The 15,582-nt window shown below is 33.2% G+C and overlaps 3 protein-coding genes across 6 annotated transcripts; all 3 read right to left on the bottom strand.

The window, feature by feature from the left end:
• Positions 1-1,645: 1,645 nt before the first annotated feature.
• Positions 1,646-3,781, bottom strand: LOC130798509 (late embryogenesis abundant protein D-34-like). Its single transcript, XM_057661531.1, has 3 exons — positions 3,054-3,781; positions 2,359-2,661; positions 1,646-1,934 (listed from the first exon to the last, which is right to left on the bottom strand). Exons 1-3 carry the CDS (start codon positions 3,393-3,395, stop codon positions 1,764-1,766), a joined length of 816 nt encoding a protein of 271 aa, XP_057517514.1. The 5' UTR covers positions 3,396-3,781; the 3' UTR covers positions 1,646-1,763.
• Positions 3,782-5,431: 1,650 nt separating this feature from the next.
• LOC130798506 (late embryogenesis abundant protein 32-like) lies at positions 5,432-8,568 on the bottom strand. Of its 4 annotated transcripts, XM_057661525.1 has the most exons (4): positions 7,556-8,568; positions 6,609-6,947; positions 5,632-5,834; positions 5,432-5,502 (listed from the first exon to the last, which is right to left on the bottom strand). In XM_057661525.1, the coding sequence occupies exons 1-3, from the start codon at positions 7,829-7,831 to the stop codon at positions 5,646-5,648; spliced, it is 804 nt and encodes a 267-aa protein (XP_057517508.1). In that variant the 5' UTR covers positions 7,832-8,568; the 3' UTR covers positions 5,432-5,502; positions 5,632-5,645. The 4 variants fall into 4 exon arrangements, with proteins under 4 accessions (XP_057517508.1, XP_057517507.1, XP_057517509.1 ...); XM_057661524.1 differs by lacking the exon at positions 5,432-5,502 and having other exon boundaries at positions 5,504-5,834; positions 7,556-8,562; XM_057661526.1 differs by lacking the exon at positions 5,432-5,502 and having other exon boundaries at positions 5,504-5,834; positions 6,609-6,929; positions 7,556-8,560.
• Positions 8,569-9,326: 758 nt separating this feature from the next.
• LOC130798507 (uncharacterized) lies at positions 9,327-15,147 on the bottom strand. The gene has a single exon (XM_057661529.1). The coding sequence runs from the start codon at positions 14,887-14,889 to the stop codon at positions 14,422-14,424; it is 468 nt and encodes a 155-aa protein (XP_057517512.1). The 5' UTR covers positions 14,890-15,147; the 3' UTR covers positions 9,327-14,421.
• Between the last annotated feature and the right edge of the window lie 435 nt (positions 15,148-15,582).

The following is a 15,582-nucleotide window of genomic DNA, read 5'->3' as shown; positions in this document are numbered from 1 at the left end:
TAAAGTTTAAATAATTTTAACAAGTTATTTTTGCCCTTAAAATTTATATAATCATATCATACTATCTATTAAAAAATTTGGAAAAATTTAAGTTGCACTACTATTTGGAAGTTATGCGGATTTTTGAAATTTACTAAATTTTTATTACTTGACAAGTAATCCTTAAACCATATTATTAAATTTCAAAGTAGTGCTTAGAGGTGTTCATTCGAGTGATTGGGACGGTTTCGGACGGAAGTCATTCAGTTCAGTTGTTTTTCGGATTGGTTATATTTCGAATGCCTATTACGACAGGTCACACTTGGTTGGGTCGGCTAGTCACGGTTCGGTTGAAGATCGGTTATTCGAGCTATCGAGTTAGCATCAGTTTGGTGTTGGTTGAAGTTCGTGTCGAGTTTCAATCAGTCTCGGGTTGTCATCGGTTAATAATTGGTTCGATGTTATCAGGTACAGATCTGATTCGGGTATTTTCCAAGTAGAATTCGGCTACGAATTACAAATTACTAATTACTATTGATCGAGTTAGTATCAGATTAAGTAGTTAGTCATTTTTTAATTGATGATAAGGTTCCCTTTACTTTAAGCAAAATAGTTTATATGCAAATCAATTAGTGATCATTATTATATTGTTATTTTTACTTGTTTGATCGGAAATTAAAATTATAAAGTTCTATCAATTTTCATCTTTGTTAAAAGTAGTTAAATAAACATTGACCATTGATTATTAACTCTAACTATATGAAACCATGTATTTATAAAATTTATTTTATTAAAATATTTTATCACTTTCTTAGAATAACTAATAAGATGATTGAATATGAGTCTCATAATTCTATGTTAAAAAGTTTGTTCAGGTTTACAGCAGTTCAATCTAAACTACGTTCGGGTTAAGTCGCTTTTAGTCGGATCGATTTCGGTTTCGAGCATGATTCGGATCGTTTATTATTAGGTTTGGGTAATCTTGGTTAACGGTTATGTGTTAGTTATAAAAATCAATTACAGCTCCGATTCAGTTTATCCATTTTCGGTTGTCAAACGGTTCGGGTATAACTTCGAGTCGGATAATGTCGGTTCTATAAACCTAAAAAAGGAACATATTTTGGATCGGTTTAATTTCAGTTTCGGATCAGGTTTTCGGGTCGAATCACTTTTGAACAGCTTGGTGCTCTGTAGGAGTTAAACATGGATTTTTGAGATTTGCCAAATTTTAATTATTTGGCAAGTAATTTCTACTGGGGAGGTCCTTGTAAATAAAAATGATTTATGAAGTTAACAAATCATGCTTATGTGGTAGGATTTGATAGGAGGAGAATTTTATGATTTTAATTTACCTTTTGATTTTATTTATTTGATTATTATTATTTTTATTTTTTATGGTGATTTACAAATCACGGTTATTAATTAGAAATTATTGTAATTATTATACCATGTTCCTCCAATTAAAATAAAAAAAAATCTAGTTAGCTAGTTTAATTTAATCATAGTGCTTTCTATTAAAAAGATTGAAAAATTCTAAATGGCACCCTTAGTTGTTATGCCGCATGAATTATTGAGATTTGTAAAATTTTAGTTATTTGACAAGTTAATTTTATACGCTATTATTTTCCACCAATTAAATAAAAATAAAAAGAAAAATCAAACATCTAATTATCCATGGTTTATTGCAATTATTCCTTCAAAGTTAGAAGTCACTACATTGTCTTTTCAAAGTTCACATTAAAACGCATTAGCAAATTCTACGAGACATATAAGGCTAATGCTTATCAAGTTTCCTTGAGCTTCTGTTGGTTCATCCTTGCTGCTGCCGCCACCGATTCGCCGACTCCTCCAAGGTTGGTTGCCAATTTTGGGTCATTCCTCACCTCTGCAGCAATCACCTTCTCAGCATCTTGAATTGTCGCTGGCTTGTCATCTGCAAGTCTTTGTGTTGCATCCTACCAACATCAACATTAAATTTTAGAAAAATTTCCCTATGGTGTACGACTTATTTTTGACCTACCATTTTTCTAAGGTTGTTTGGTTCGACTTTTTACTTAGTGTTTAGCTTTTGTCTTGTTTATTGGTCAAACAGCTAAAAAAAGTATTTAATAAATGACTTTTAACGACTTTTAAGCCAATTAAAAGCTAGCCTTTAAACCAAATTAGCCTTTGGCTTTACTTTTGGCTTATTAAAGTGGCTAACAGTCAATACTTAAATTTACTAAAAATCTTCATAATTAGTTTCAGTTAGTTTAAAAGCCAACAAAATAGCTAATATTTTCGGCTGGTCAAATAAATCAAGTAAAAAAACCAACAATTAAAAAAACCAACAGCAAATCGACAAACACCCCATAATAAACACCGTAAGAGCTGGCTTACCATAAGAATATCTCCAAGGGTTGTCTTATTCACTTGAGAAGTGATTTGTTCATTCCTTAAAGCAGCGGATTGTGCCTCCGCTCCAAGGCCGCCAGGAGGAGTCTTATTTGTTTTTGTGGCTAGCATTTCTGCAGCCTGAATAGCGGCGGCATCAGTTCTTGTAATGGGCTTGTTCCCTGCAGATAATGCACTTGCCTCTAGGGCTTCTCCTATGGTTACTGCATCACGGTCAATGGCTGATGGCAAACCCACCATTTTCTCTTGGGTAGGATTTGGATTCGGATCAACATACCTTGCAACAACCTGTTTTTTATAATGCAGCACTGAGAACTTTAAACTTTAACCACATACATCATCATCATCGTACCACTCGTTGTATCCCGCTCGTAATTTACGCTCGGGAAAGAAGGCGGCAACTCATACTCAAAAGAAGAGTGCTGCCAAAGAGAAAATGAGACATTTGCTTTGAGTTTAAATGTTTATATTTCTTTCAATTCATATGCTCTATTTAATTAGGGACGAATCTAGTAAAATAGAAGTTAATATATGTTACACAATTTAATATTATTTATAATTTAAATTTTCATTGAATGATTCGGATCCAATGCTAAATATATCCTACATCCAACGAATTAACCAAATGGACGCCGCCCATAATTGAAAATTAAAAACCAGATAGAGGTACGTAGCAATACCTGGTCACCAATGGACTGAGTAATTATCCGCTGACCATCAACCATTGTCTGGGTTACAGTCATACCCTGATGTCTCCCAACATCAGTAGCAAAACCACGATCAACAACACCAGCTTGAACGTTTTTAGTGGCTGCCGATTGCATGACTGAAGCCGGGCCACCTTTCTGAGTCTGACCAATGACCAAGTTCTCGGCAGATTGCATGGCAGCAGCATCTAATGGGGCAATAGGCTTATTACAAATATCTTCAGACACCAAGAAAACGTCCCCATACTTAATAGGCTGCTGCTGCTGTTGCTGATCTTGTTCTGTTACGCCATGCCGTGGCTGTTCTTGAGCCATAATCGTCACTTAATTTTGGGTTTTAACCACCTTAATTTTATATAGTTTTTTTTTGGGTTTACTAATGTGAAAATTAAGTAAAGGAAAGCTAAATTGCAAATGCAAAAAGTGTAGGCTTAATGAAATAGGAAGTATAGGTACAGCTTGAAATAATGAGATAGCTATCAGAATGACACATCATTGACACACGTACGCCTCAATTCTTTGATCGTCACTCTCGGCTGGCGGTTCTCATCCTTATCGCCTGCTCCATATTGTTGGAATATGTGCGAGTACTTGGTCGAAGCACCCACGTATGTAGCACCCCTTTCCTTGAGTTATTATGATCAAGATCAATCTCTATATTTGATAATTTCGCTCTTACACTTAACAATTTTAGCCCAGCCTTGAAATAGGTTTTAGCATACTAGAAATTTTGGGCATACAGTTCTAGGTATAACAACAACAATACAATAATGGCAGATTCTTAATTCCAAAAGATTAAGATTGGCTACGTGAATTAATATGCCAGTTCCAAAGTTCATACATATTCTCTTTTTCAACTAATTTGCAAATCTAGATTATTTGTATCTTTTTTTCCTCCTATCCTCCAAGTTATCTTCTGTCTTTCTTAGTCTTTTATTAAATTCCCTGAATTCCAACTTTATCTATCTTCTGGAAGGAAATAAGCGTCCTAATAATATGTAACTAATAAGATACAAATAGGATATTGTATGAAAATTAATTTTTGATTATATTAGGTGATTATAGTCTTTTGCTAGATTGCAATTTTGATAAATATACTATTTAGATTAGTATACTTCTACTATAATTAGGCCCTATGAGGTTACAAATATAAGTTACCAATTGGAAAAAACAGTACCAATTACAAAGATGCTTTTTGGTCTATTTAGTGTAGGAGTTATTAGTATGATTTAATAATGTGTTCTAAATCAAAATTAAAATACAAATTAGTTCATTTGATTATCACATATAAATATAACATATAATCTTCAAAAGCGTATAGAATGAGGTGTTGTATTTTTGTATAAAAAGATGCACTTTCTTCATCATAACATCATTTTTCATAAGCTTGTGTGCTATTTCTCTTTTCTCCACCTTAAAATTAATAAGAATATTAATTTCGTATTTTGTACTAGTATATATGGTGAATCAATTGGTGTTTGTGGACCAATATTAAAGGAACGACACTTAACATTGATCATCTACTACTATCATATATATTTTTTACATACCCTTTAACTTTTGGAAATCACGCAACAAGGATATAAATCTTACATGTATTATAAATGTATTAACATATATGCATGTAAAGTTGTTGTACATGTAAAGAAATATGTTTCTTGTAATTGTTTTACGCGTCTAAGTTTCTATACTTCCTTGCCGATTTGCTAATATCCCGTCTATACACATGTCCATATCATTTTAAATAATTTTCATTTATCTTACCCTTAATATTTGAAACTTTTAAACCTTACCTCTCAAGTATAGGCTATAGCATATGGAATAAAAATCAAAACGTATACTATATACAAAATGTTTTTGCTACACAATCAATTTTCTTCACTCTCATGATTCTTGGCTTTTTCTATCTTTCCGCATCCACCATATGTTGGTTTCTTATTGCGAATCACTGTTTAATTTAAAATATAACCCAATTTCTTATTTGTTATATTAATGAGAATAATTTAAAAATTATAATATCTCTTATTTGATAAGTAAAAATGAAATTGAAAATAAAATAAAAATTTATTAATTAACTTTTATAAAAATATTTTAAAATTATAATATCTCTTAAACCAAACATGAAATATCCACATTTTAAGATTTTTAATCTCATTCGCATCCTTTATTTCCTCCTACTAAATACGCCCTATGTGTTATGATATTGTTAATTCTTTGGATCACCAATACTTGATTACTAACAAAATGTCTTCTATTATTTTCAAGAAGAGAAATTGGAAGATGTATTTATTGCCCAACAATGTGACGACACTTTAAAGGTAGTAATTTTATAATTTTATAATTTTATAATTAAAATTTAAAATTTAAAATAAATTACTAATTTTCCAACCTCCAATATTGCTATAAAGCTTTTTGCCTCATCCTGTAGTTAAAAAAAAAATAAATCAAATGAAAAACTTGGGAACAAGAAGTTAGATGACATATATTTTCATAACTGTAGTGAAAAGTAGAACTCTAAACAGATGGTAAGAAATAGAATTAAAGGTAATACATAACAAGATGCCTTCATTTATCAGCTTCGTTAATCCTGGCTGCAGCCTCAATGGCCTCAGCTACTCCCCCAGGTGTGGTAGACTGGCGGTGACTGCTCGCCTCTAGCCCCATCACTCCAGGCCCTTCCAACTCGGCTGCTCTTACTCGTTCTGCATCCCGCTTAGTTGCTGCCTTGTCGTCTGTAAGCATATTTGTTGCTTCCTATACATAAAATTAATATTAATTCCAATGGAATTGCGTATTATGAATTGATCATGCACCAAAAGCTTGCTTGTCTGTTCGAATGTCAAGCCTAGTCAAGAAATCAAATTACGCTAATCAAAATGTTAAACGAATTAAACCAAATTGGTCCACACACTAAATAACCCGGTAAGTGTAAAGAATTCTCACATCCCCTTGGCTATAATCGCAGATGCAACACTGACTAGCTGATTATTTTTATTCAACTAGCTACTTTGTTTTTGTAAGTTTCACATATTTTAGTTGGCTTTAAGCTAGTTATTTTTGTTGGCTTTTTATCGATCAAAAAGTCAATCCTAAACAAATGATGATAATGAGAATGATTTATAGGGTAAAATTTCATTAAAGTTTCATGTCATTTCCATGGGAATGAAACTTTGATCACAAAATAGTTTTTATTATGACCACCTAATACCACCTATGCCGATGATAACGCATTAGAATAAATATTACGAAGAAGATGAGATGATTAAAATTAGACAAGCATAACCATCAAGACAGCCAAAAGATTTTTCAACCAAAATTACCCTAATTAAAATTAGGGTTATCATCGTTTATTAAAATCTACCAAACGGGCAACTAAAATACTTAGAATTAAGGAGGGGTGAACGAGATTAACCCTATGATATATCATAAACTTAATCAACATGAATATATTCTTAATAATTGATAATCAACTAATGTGACAAGACATAGATAATAAAGCATGAAATAAATGTGTATTAAACACAAAACCTGTAGAATTTCAGAGATCTTGGTCTTGTCCTCATCATACATCAACTGGGCATTAGCAGTGGCAGCAGCCTGAGCTTCAGCACCTAGGCCAGCACCAAGACTAGTTTTCGATCCAGTGGCAATCATCTCTGCAATCTGTATAGCAGCAGCATCAGACAGATCAACAGGTTTATCCCCTATAGACTCAGCAACGGCTTCCAGCGCTTCTCCTATTGTCACCCCTGCTGTTGTACCTTCACGCATACCTTCCACCGATATAGCCGATTCCATTCGCTCGTGTGATGCTTGTGATTCATGCCATGGGTTGCTCTCTACCTTCTGCTTCAACGGCAAAGATTTCTAAACATCAACTCTTAGCATCGATCATAGGGGCTTACAAGAAGTCAAGATCCAATAAATCATTTTTTACCGTTATTAGGCCGTGACAATTACACTCGTGTGGACACAGGCACCCATGGGCTCGGGCCCGCAAACCCACGGGTCAAGGGATGGTTCATTATTTCTCAAAAACCATATGATAGTACGAGGGTCAGCTCACCCAATATATATACAAGTTCACTACCCACTATTCGACATGGAATCTTGTCTCACGTGTATACTACATTCCAAAGATACGACCAAAATAAGAAGTCGCATATTTTTATTTTCTCTTTAATTTGTATTAATTAGGCCAGTTAGCCCACTTCTCTCACAACAATTTGTGTTTTGATAGACCAAGAAGCCAAAAGCAATAAAACCAAGCAATAAGCAACTTGCAATCAAGGCTCATACTAAATTTATGAAAAATGGGGTAAAAGTCCAATCACGGTGATGCAGTAAGAGAAGTGATATCAATTTGTTCTTTTATACCTTTAAAAGGCGAGAAATATCAGTTCGTTTTCAATGCAGTCAATGTGATGCAAAGCAACCCTGTTTGTACACTATGAAAGATGAAAGAAGGACAATACCGGAGCATTTTGAAAAGTGGAAGCATGATGAGGAGGAAGAAGACCAGCTTCAACATTCTTAGCAGCAGCTTGAAGCATAATAGAAGCAGGTCCACCTTTAATAGTCTTCCCAAATGCACTATTTTCAGCAGACTGCATTGCTGCTGCATCCCTAGGCGAGATGGGCTGATCCGCCATTTCGCCTGACATTTCAAACACATCTCCATACTTAATGGCTCCCCCTGCACCTGTAGCTTCTTCTCTCCGCCATGGATGACGATGTTGTTGCGCCGCCATTGTTTTACACCGTTAATTTCCTAGCTTAGCTTCTTTTGTGCAAGTTTTGCACTGTTTGCTAAACAATAATATAGATGCATGGTGTTTGTTTGACAGGTGGGGTTTGTTTGGTGTGATTAGTGTCTTTTCTGCAACTTTTAATACACGTGGATGAATATAGATCATGGAGTCCTACGTTTTATTCGATTGAGATTGACATAATTTAGAGGATGGATCCATCTCTCATAATCATTCCTCAACCTCACTAATATTAACTCCATTCAAATCAATATTTTTTGGTTCAATAATTCAAAACCTTATTAATGACAATGTTAGATAATTTTCCAAATACATTATGTACTTACCATGTCCCATTTATTTATCATTATTATTTTTATTTTTAATAATAGTCTACTACTTTTTAAATTTCATCATTTTTGAAATTTATTCCAACAATTTATAATCCTTTTATTATTATTATCAAATATCTACATTTTTCATTCAAAATTCACCATATTCTCTTTGCTACTATTTCAAGACGACGGAATAGTACTTAAAAGATCCGTCAAAGTGACTCCATGCCATGGAAAACTATGTACAGTAATGGGTTGTCTCTTATTATGTCAATCGTGTTACGCACTTCAATACAAATTTCTTTTATTTTTCTCTATAATCAATTGGCTATAAAATTGTTTGTTTAAGAGACACATAACCATTGTGCAGAAATAAGACCACATCACATTATGTTGTTCGTGTTGTAAAAGAATTTCAAAAATAACAAACCAATACATATACCGTTTATTTTTGATATTCTTCATTTGAAAAAAATTCTTTACATTTCTTTATTTTAAATCTTATTATGTTTCTCTTATCTTTATTCAAAAATTTATTCTACTTTTTATTAGATCCATGTATTTCTAATATATACTTAATTTTTATCTATTTCATTTAAAACTTAAGCACATTATACTCGTCTAGAGCTGTTCAAAAGTGATCCGACCCGAAAATTCAATCCGAAACAGAAAGTAAACCGATCCAAAAATGTGTTCCTTATTTATGTTTATCAAACCGATATTACCCGACCCGTAGCTATACCCGAACCGGTTGACAACCGAAAATGAAAAAAAATTGAACCCAAGCTGTAACCGATTTTTCTAACCGACACGTAACTATTAACCGAGATTACACGAACTTAATAGTGACCGACCCGAGTCATATCCGACCCGAATCATGCTCAAAACCGAACTCGATCCGGCTAAAACCGACTTAACTCGAACGAAGTTAAGATCGAACTGCTGTAAACCTGAACCAAATTTTTACATAGAAGTATGATTGACTCATATTCAATCATCTTATTAGTTATTCTAATAAAGTCATAAATATTTTAATAAAATAAATTTTATAAATACATGGTTTTATATATTTAGAGTTAATAATCAATGGTCAATATTTATTTAACTACTTTTAATCGAATTATATGAAAATTGATAGAACTTTATAATTTTAATTTCCGGTCAAACAATTAAAATTAGCAATGTAATAATGATCACTAATTGATTTGCATTTTCACTATTTTGCTTTAAGTAAAGGAACCTTATCATCAATTAAAAAATGACTAACAACTTAATCTGATACTGACTCTATCAATAGTAATTAGTAATTTGCAATTCATAGCCAATTCTACTTGAAAAATACCCGAACTCGATCTGCATCCGATAAAACCGAACCAATTATTAACCGATGACAACCCGAGACCGATTGAAACTCGACACGAACTTCAACCGACACCGAACTGAAGCTAACCCGATAGCTCGAATAACCGATCTTCAACCGAACCGTGACTAAGCATCCTGACCCGAGTATGACCCGTTGCAACACGCATTCGAAATATAACTGATCTGAAATACAACCGAATCGAATGATACTTGTCCGAAACCGACCCGATTACCCGAATGAACACCTCTATACTCGTCCCTTTGTAAAAAAAATGAGAAGAATCAGGCCTTATTTAAGTAGCAGTAAGTACTACTTTCTTATGCAAAGGATTTGAATTCGATTCTCAACTAGTCTTCTCTTTCTCCTAGCCAGCTCTCTAATCAAAAAAAAAAAGGATGACCTATTTTTTCTTTAGGTTTCTAATACATGCTCCTATTATTCTAAGAAATAGCCTCAAGTAAAAATATGATGAAAACAAAAAAAAATGAGTAAAAGTAGTAACAAAGTATATTTTATGAAAAAAGTAGAAAAAATATATAGTTGAGATGAAAAGTAAGTTAAATGTATAAATGGGAATTTAAACACAGTGTTGGTCTTGACTAAACATAGAAATAAAACAAATTCAATATAACGTACTAAAATAATAAATATTTGAATGGACTAAAAAGGAAAATAAAACTAATTTTTTAAAACAGATAGAATATTTGTATTTTTGTATTTTGTATTATTATTTCTTGTACAATAAGAGACAAGTTATGAAACATTAAGAAAAGCACATACAAGTTATTAGTTGGCAATTGCCATAGTGACAAACCTCGAACCTTATGTTTTAATTTAGAAGATTCTCAACCATCCCCAATTCCCAGCTAGAATCAATCATTCAAGATACACTGTTAAAATAAATTGACTCAACAAATTTCAGCCAAAATCCAAAGGACATCTCATTTCATCTTGACTCATGACCATTCCCAAAAGTCTCTCCAATGTCTTGGTCATATATTTTTTCACTTTTTTTGTAATACAATTTTTTTTTTTTGCTGTTTAATTGGAGAAATAAATGGTGGGAGTGAAGAAAGCTGTGTATAGGCAGAATAGGGACAGAAAAAAAAAATAGTATTATAAACTTGGTGACACATCTAAAAGTAATAAATGTTGCAAAATGAAAAGGCTAAAAATGAAAATAATAAACTCCCTACAAATGGAATTTTTTACTAGCAAACTACCAGATATAAATAATATAAATCATTCAGTTAAACCGTAAATCAACTAATTCTAATTTTTACCTACGAGTCAAATTATTATCGTCATATCGTATGGGATCAATTTTTACCAAAGTGTAACATCAAGTTCAAGGGCAAATCTCAATTAGCTTGACCGTCATACATATACACCAAATCAAGTCAGATGTCATTTTTACGTTTTATATGGTAGACAATACTAACATATAGAGGGTTTTTGATCATATGACTTGAGCCATATGATACACAATAATCATCGCTGGCAATGACAAATAAGGACAGTTGCTGATGATCATTGTTCAGCCAACAAAAGAAGGGAGTAGAGAGTTGATGCAATGTCAGAGAAGCATAAAATCAGAGATGATAAAGATTCACTGCATCATCTAGTGATGAAAGGTTATGTTCCAAGTTCTTACGGACCCATATAAAACAACATCTGATTTCCCCCACGCTCTGTTTATGTCCAAATCTCACCCAGGAAACATTTATAAGAGTTTGTTTCATTAGCCCTACACATGGACCCAGTAGAACTATATTCAAGAGAAACACCACGCACACCACAAACACAAAGCTAAGTGATAAGTGCCGGAAATTTGGGTTTACAACGACCACATTTAAGAGAGCGACAAATAGAGCTCATGGAAAAAATAAATTATATGATTAATGCAACTTGTGATTTAACATTGTTCTTATGATCAGATGGCATGGCTTATCCATAGGTCACAAACGACACTGAGTTCAAAGCATTTTCGAAAACTAAAAATAGGTCAACCAAAAAAGACTTTTGACATCTAAACAGCCTGATTGATGAATTAGACACAACTAGAGTCAAGCAAGGTTCGCTACGAACTCACAGTACTACATTAGTGATGACCAAAAAAAAAACGCCCTGATGTTACAAAAGGCATGGAACACATTAGTAAGTCAAAGACAGAAAAGTAAACAATATTATCACTCTTCATTAGTTTAAGATAAGCATCAAGTATGGGAAATAGGTATAGCTAACCTAACTGTCCATAAAAATAGACGGCATTCTACATTCACAAGTAAACAAACCGATTACGAATCTCACTAAGTAAGCATATATTTGTATCTAATAGCGATATACACCGGAGATATTTTAACAGAAGTCATGGAAATAATGTAATTGAAAAAAGTAACTTGTTATTAGACCTGTCTTGACACTGAGGTGGGCGGGTTTCAGGACGGACCATTTTTGGGATTGGGTCATAAAAATTTAACCGATTCTAAACAATAAAAACGCAATCTTTCAGACTAAGGCTCCGAGATTGTTGTCGTTATCGAAACAATAATAACAAATGATAAGATGGCACAAGAAAACAAGCATAAAAGCAAACAGTAAGATGCAGCCAAAGAATGCAGCTTCTGAGAAACTTTACCTGAAAGTCTCCACATCACAATGACTACAAAGATGGATCGGAACGCCAATTAACCAAAAGAAAAAAAAAAAGTAACGTGAAAATTATTATGCACAAATGGTGTCCTTTCCAAAGAAGATGTAAAATCCAGTTAACTTGATGGTGATAGATTGACAATAATGGGTGATGAACTCATTGTTCATAAATAAAAGGTTTGGCTACCAAGGACCACCTCCACTATATTTCAATTATCACCGAGTCACATAGCGCAAAAGGCAGTCGATCAATAAGACACATGCCACGGGACCATTCAAGATATCTGGTAACAGTCATAGTAGTCACAAACATGAAGGAACTCAAAACAAAGGAGAAAAAAATGTCTTAAAGCAAGTATTTTCAAAGCATAAAGTAAGTTCAGCAAAACAGAATTCCCCACAATTATGATAAGAAGTAAAATGGTCATAAAGTATGAAATAAAGAGTTTCATTAAAGGAAAACTTTCCTTATGGGACCTAAAGCACTACATGATGGTTCCAAATCAAGGCATTAAGATTGAGAAAATGTAAAAATTAACTTTACAAAAGCGAGAAAATTACAAAAGAAAACTAAAATACAAGCTAACGTTTCGCACAAACATGGTTACATGAAGAAAACTATCCATTTATCAAACTAGTCAGAAAACATTAGTTCGAGGACAATAAGACCATTTCACCCCCCTTGTAAACAGCCTCAGCCCTAACTATCAAGTAGTTGAGCTCATATAGAAACACCACTTTTGTGTTTCTAATATTCCGTAGCATCTAGAACACATGGCAGACAATACCCATAAACAAAATTCGAATCTATGGAGACACCCATCAATCAAATTAACACTAGAGTACATTTCAGGGTAATTTTCTTCTTGTGCATCTTCAAAGACTTGGTAAATCAGTCTAACAAACACAGAAACAGAGGAAAAGAACAAATTTCATGAACACACAAGTATGACACTTCTATGTTACAGCTTACAAGCAAGAAAAAGAGAACAAATTCTATAAAAAGAATCTTACATCTTACCATAAGGAAAAATCATAACAAAAGCTTACAGTGTTTTTTGATCATATACAGCAATACTTACAAGCAGAAGACATTAGACGTTGATAGCGAAACAAAGAAGAAATTCCAACAAGGAATAGCATCTAATCGAAAAGCTGACCCTATCTACTAAATATAGGTAAACACTAAACAGCATCTAACCTAAAACTATTCCTATTGGAAATCACCACTCTTCTACATCTCAAAAACATTCTAGTGGCTATTGCTTAGTTGTGCTTTGGAGTATCGGATGTCTACAACTTTACACTATGTAATACCAAAGAATTTAGTTTTTTTATTAACCTTTGATACAAATATCATCTAAAACTTCACAAAACTATGAAAGTACAAATGATTTGAAACGCATAAACCCGAAAATCATCATGTTACGACTGAAATTAAGGCATAAGATTCCGTTTAAACAGTCCACACTAGATAATGGTAGTCGCAAAGAATCTGAAAACCACCACAACAACAACACGCAAAAATACGCAAAGTGATCATACAGGTTTTCACGGCCGAGTGACGGGACTTACCCCGTTATGTTTTAAAAGTTATAAATCCTTCTCTCAAGTAGGGGGAATCAAATGTTGCAGGATTATAGGACCAGTGTCCAATGCTGAACTCTAATCTCCCCAAAAGTAACATCAAATTGTAAGAGCTAAAACACCTTAGTATTAATATCACTGTTTGTGGGCTCTAAAAAAAGGCCAAATAACAGTAACAAACTACTATTATTACCATTTCATTAATTTACCTTAAGCTGCCCAACAACGTAACATCATCATTGGAATGATGTGCCAACTATTAATAACATTTTACGCTAAAAAGCTAGACTTTAAAATATATATTCCAAAAGGGAATAAGCCACAATTCTCCATATTGATTTATTTTGTTTCTTGAAGTAAACCACATATCCCAAAAAGTCACAAATTACCATCAATTACCAACGGGGAATCTAGACCCGGATCATTTGCAAATTGAATTGCGTAAAATATAAGGTTCGGCTTCGGCCCCTCCTACACTAATATTGGATTCGCCATTGATTGCCAACATTTATTAACTAAATTAAAATCATAAAAAGTTCCATACTTTTTATCACATTACATAAAATTCAACAAAAAGAACATCAAAAGAGGGAGAAAAAAACTAACCAAAACAAGATTAAAAAGAGCTCAATTCTTTTTCAAGCTTATTTTTTTGTTCACTGTACAAGAACAAGATTACTCTCACCCCAAACAAGTTCTCTCTCTTCAACATCATCTTTCGGAACAACCACCACCAAATCACCACCGTCATACGTGGCAGTTGCCAGCTCCGGACGAGTACACTCTGGCAATCTAAACCGCCATAAATCAATCTCAAGCCCAGTCATCGCCACCACGTCAGCATCAACGGAATTACTCCTTCTAACCACTAATTTCGTGACACCTGGATAAATCTCCACCGCGTCGGCGACCACATCGGATCCCATATCCGTATCAAAAACCGTAAATTTCAAGAAATCAACGGTTTCTTGAATATCTACATCAGCGTCGGAACAAAAGGGTAGTTCTAGAACCTTCGGGAAGATGTGAGGGAGTCGTCGAAGCTTCTTTTGACCTCTACATGAAGGTGATGTTGTTACCGAAACTGTTATGTTTCGCTTCTTAGGAACTGGATGAACCTTCATTTGAGAAAATTTCAAACCCTAAATTTTGGAGGGTTTGATTTAATGGGATTTGATGAAATTAGGGTTTGATAGATTTGTGATGACCGAATAGAAAAGGAATTGAATTAGTCTTTTATAGTAGTTAGAGATTTGAGGATTATGTTGGGCGTTTATTTTATATCAGAGTCTTCTTTGTTTTTGCAGATAAGAAAATTTGGAGAAGAGGAGGTAGTGGGTAATATATTACTAATTTATTGGAATAAAATTTCATTTTTATTTTATTTTATTAATGTAGTGGCCATTTTTATTAGTTGGTATCTAGTGAACCAATTACCAATTACTCCAATCAAAAAATTACCAATTGTCCATTATGTGTTAATTTGTTATTCATCATGAGACATTTATGCTACTATTTATAGTAATTTTGCCTGATAAAAGGCGTTATAAACTATAAAGATTGTAATCCTTATACTAAAATTTTAGAGTGAATCAAGCTTATATGAAATTTATGAGAATCAAAATCTCCAATAAAAATCTGTTACTTTTGCACACAAAAAATGTTACTTTATTTTTTAAAAAATGTGGTACTTTTTAGCAAAAAAAAGTGTTACTTTCAGAAAAAAATATAAATACAAAGGAATACGTTTTTTTGAAAAGTAACCCCTTTTTGTGAGTTATTTTCAGAATTTTTTTTAAAGTAACACTTATTTGCCT

Source organism: Amaranthus tricolor, chromosome 13 (assembly GCF_026212465.1).
Source record: "Amaranthus tricolor cultivar Red isolate AtriRed21 chromosome 13, ASM2621246v1, whole genome shotgun sequence".
Lineage (NCBI taxonomy): Eukaryota > Viridiplantae > Streptophyta > Magnoliopsida > Caryophyllales > Amaranthaceae > Amaranthus > Amaranthus tricolor.
Note: the sequence above shows the minus strand (reverse complement) of the source record. Positions and strands in the feature narration are given on the sequence as shown.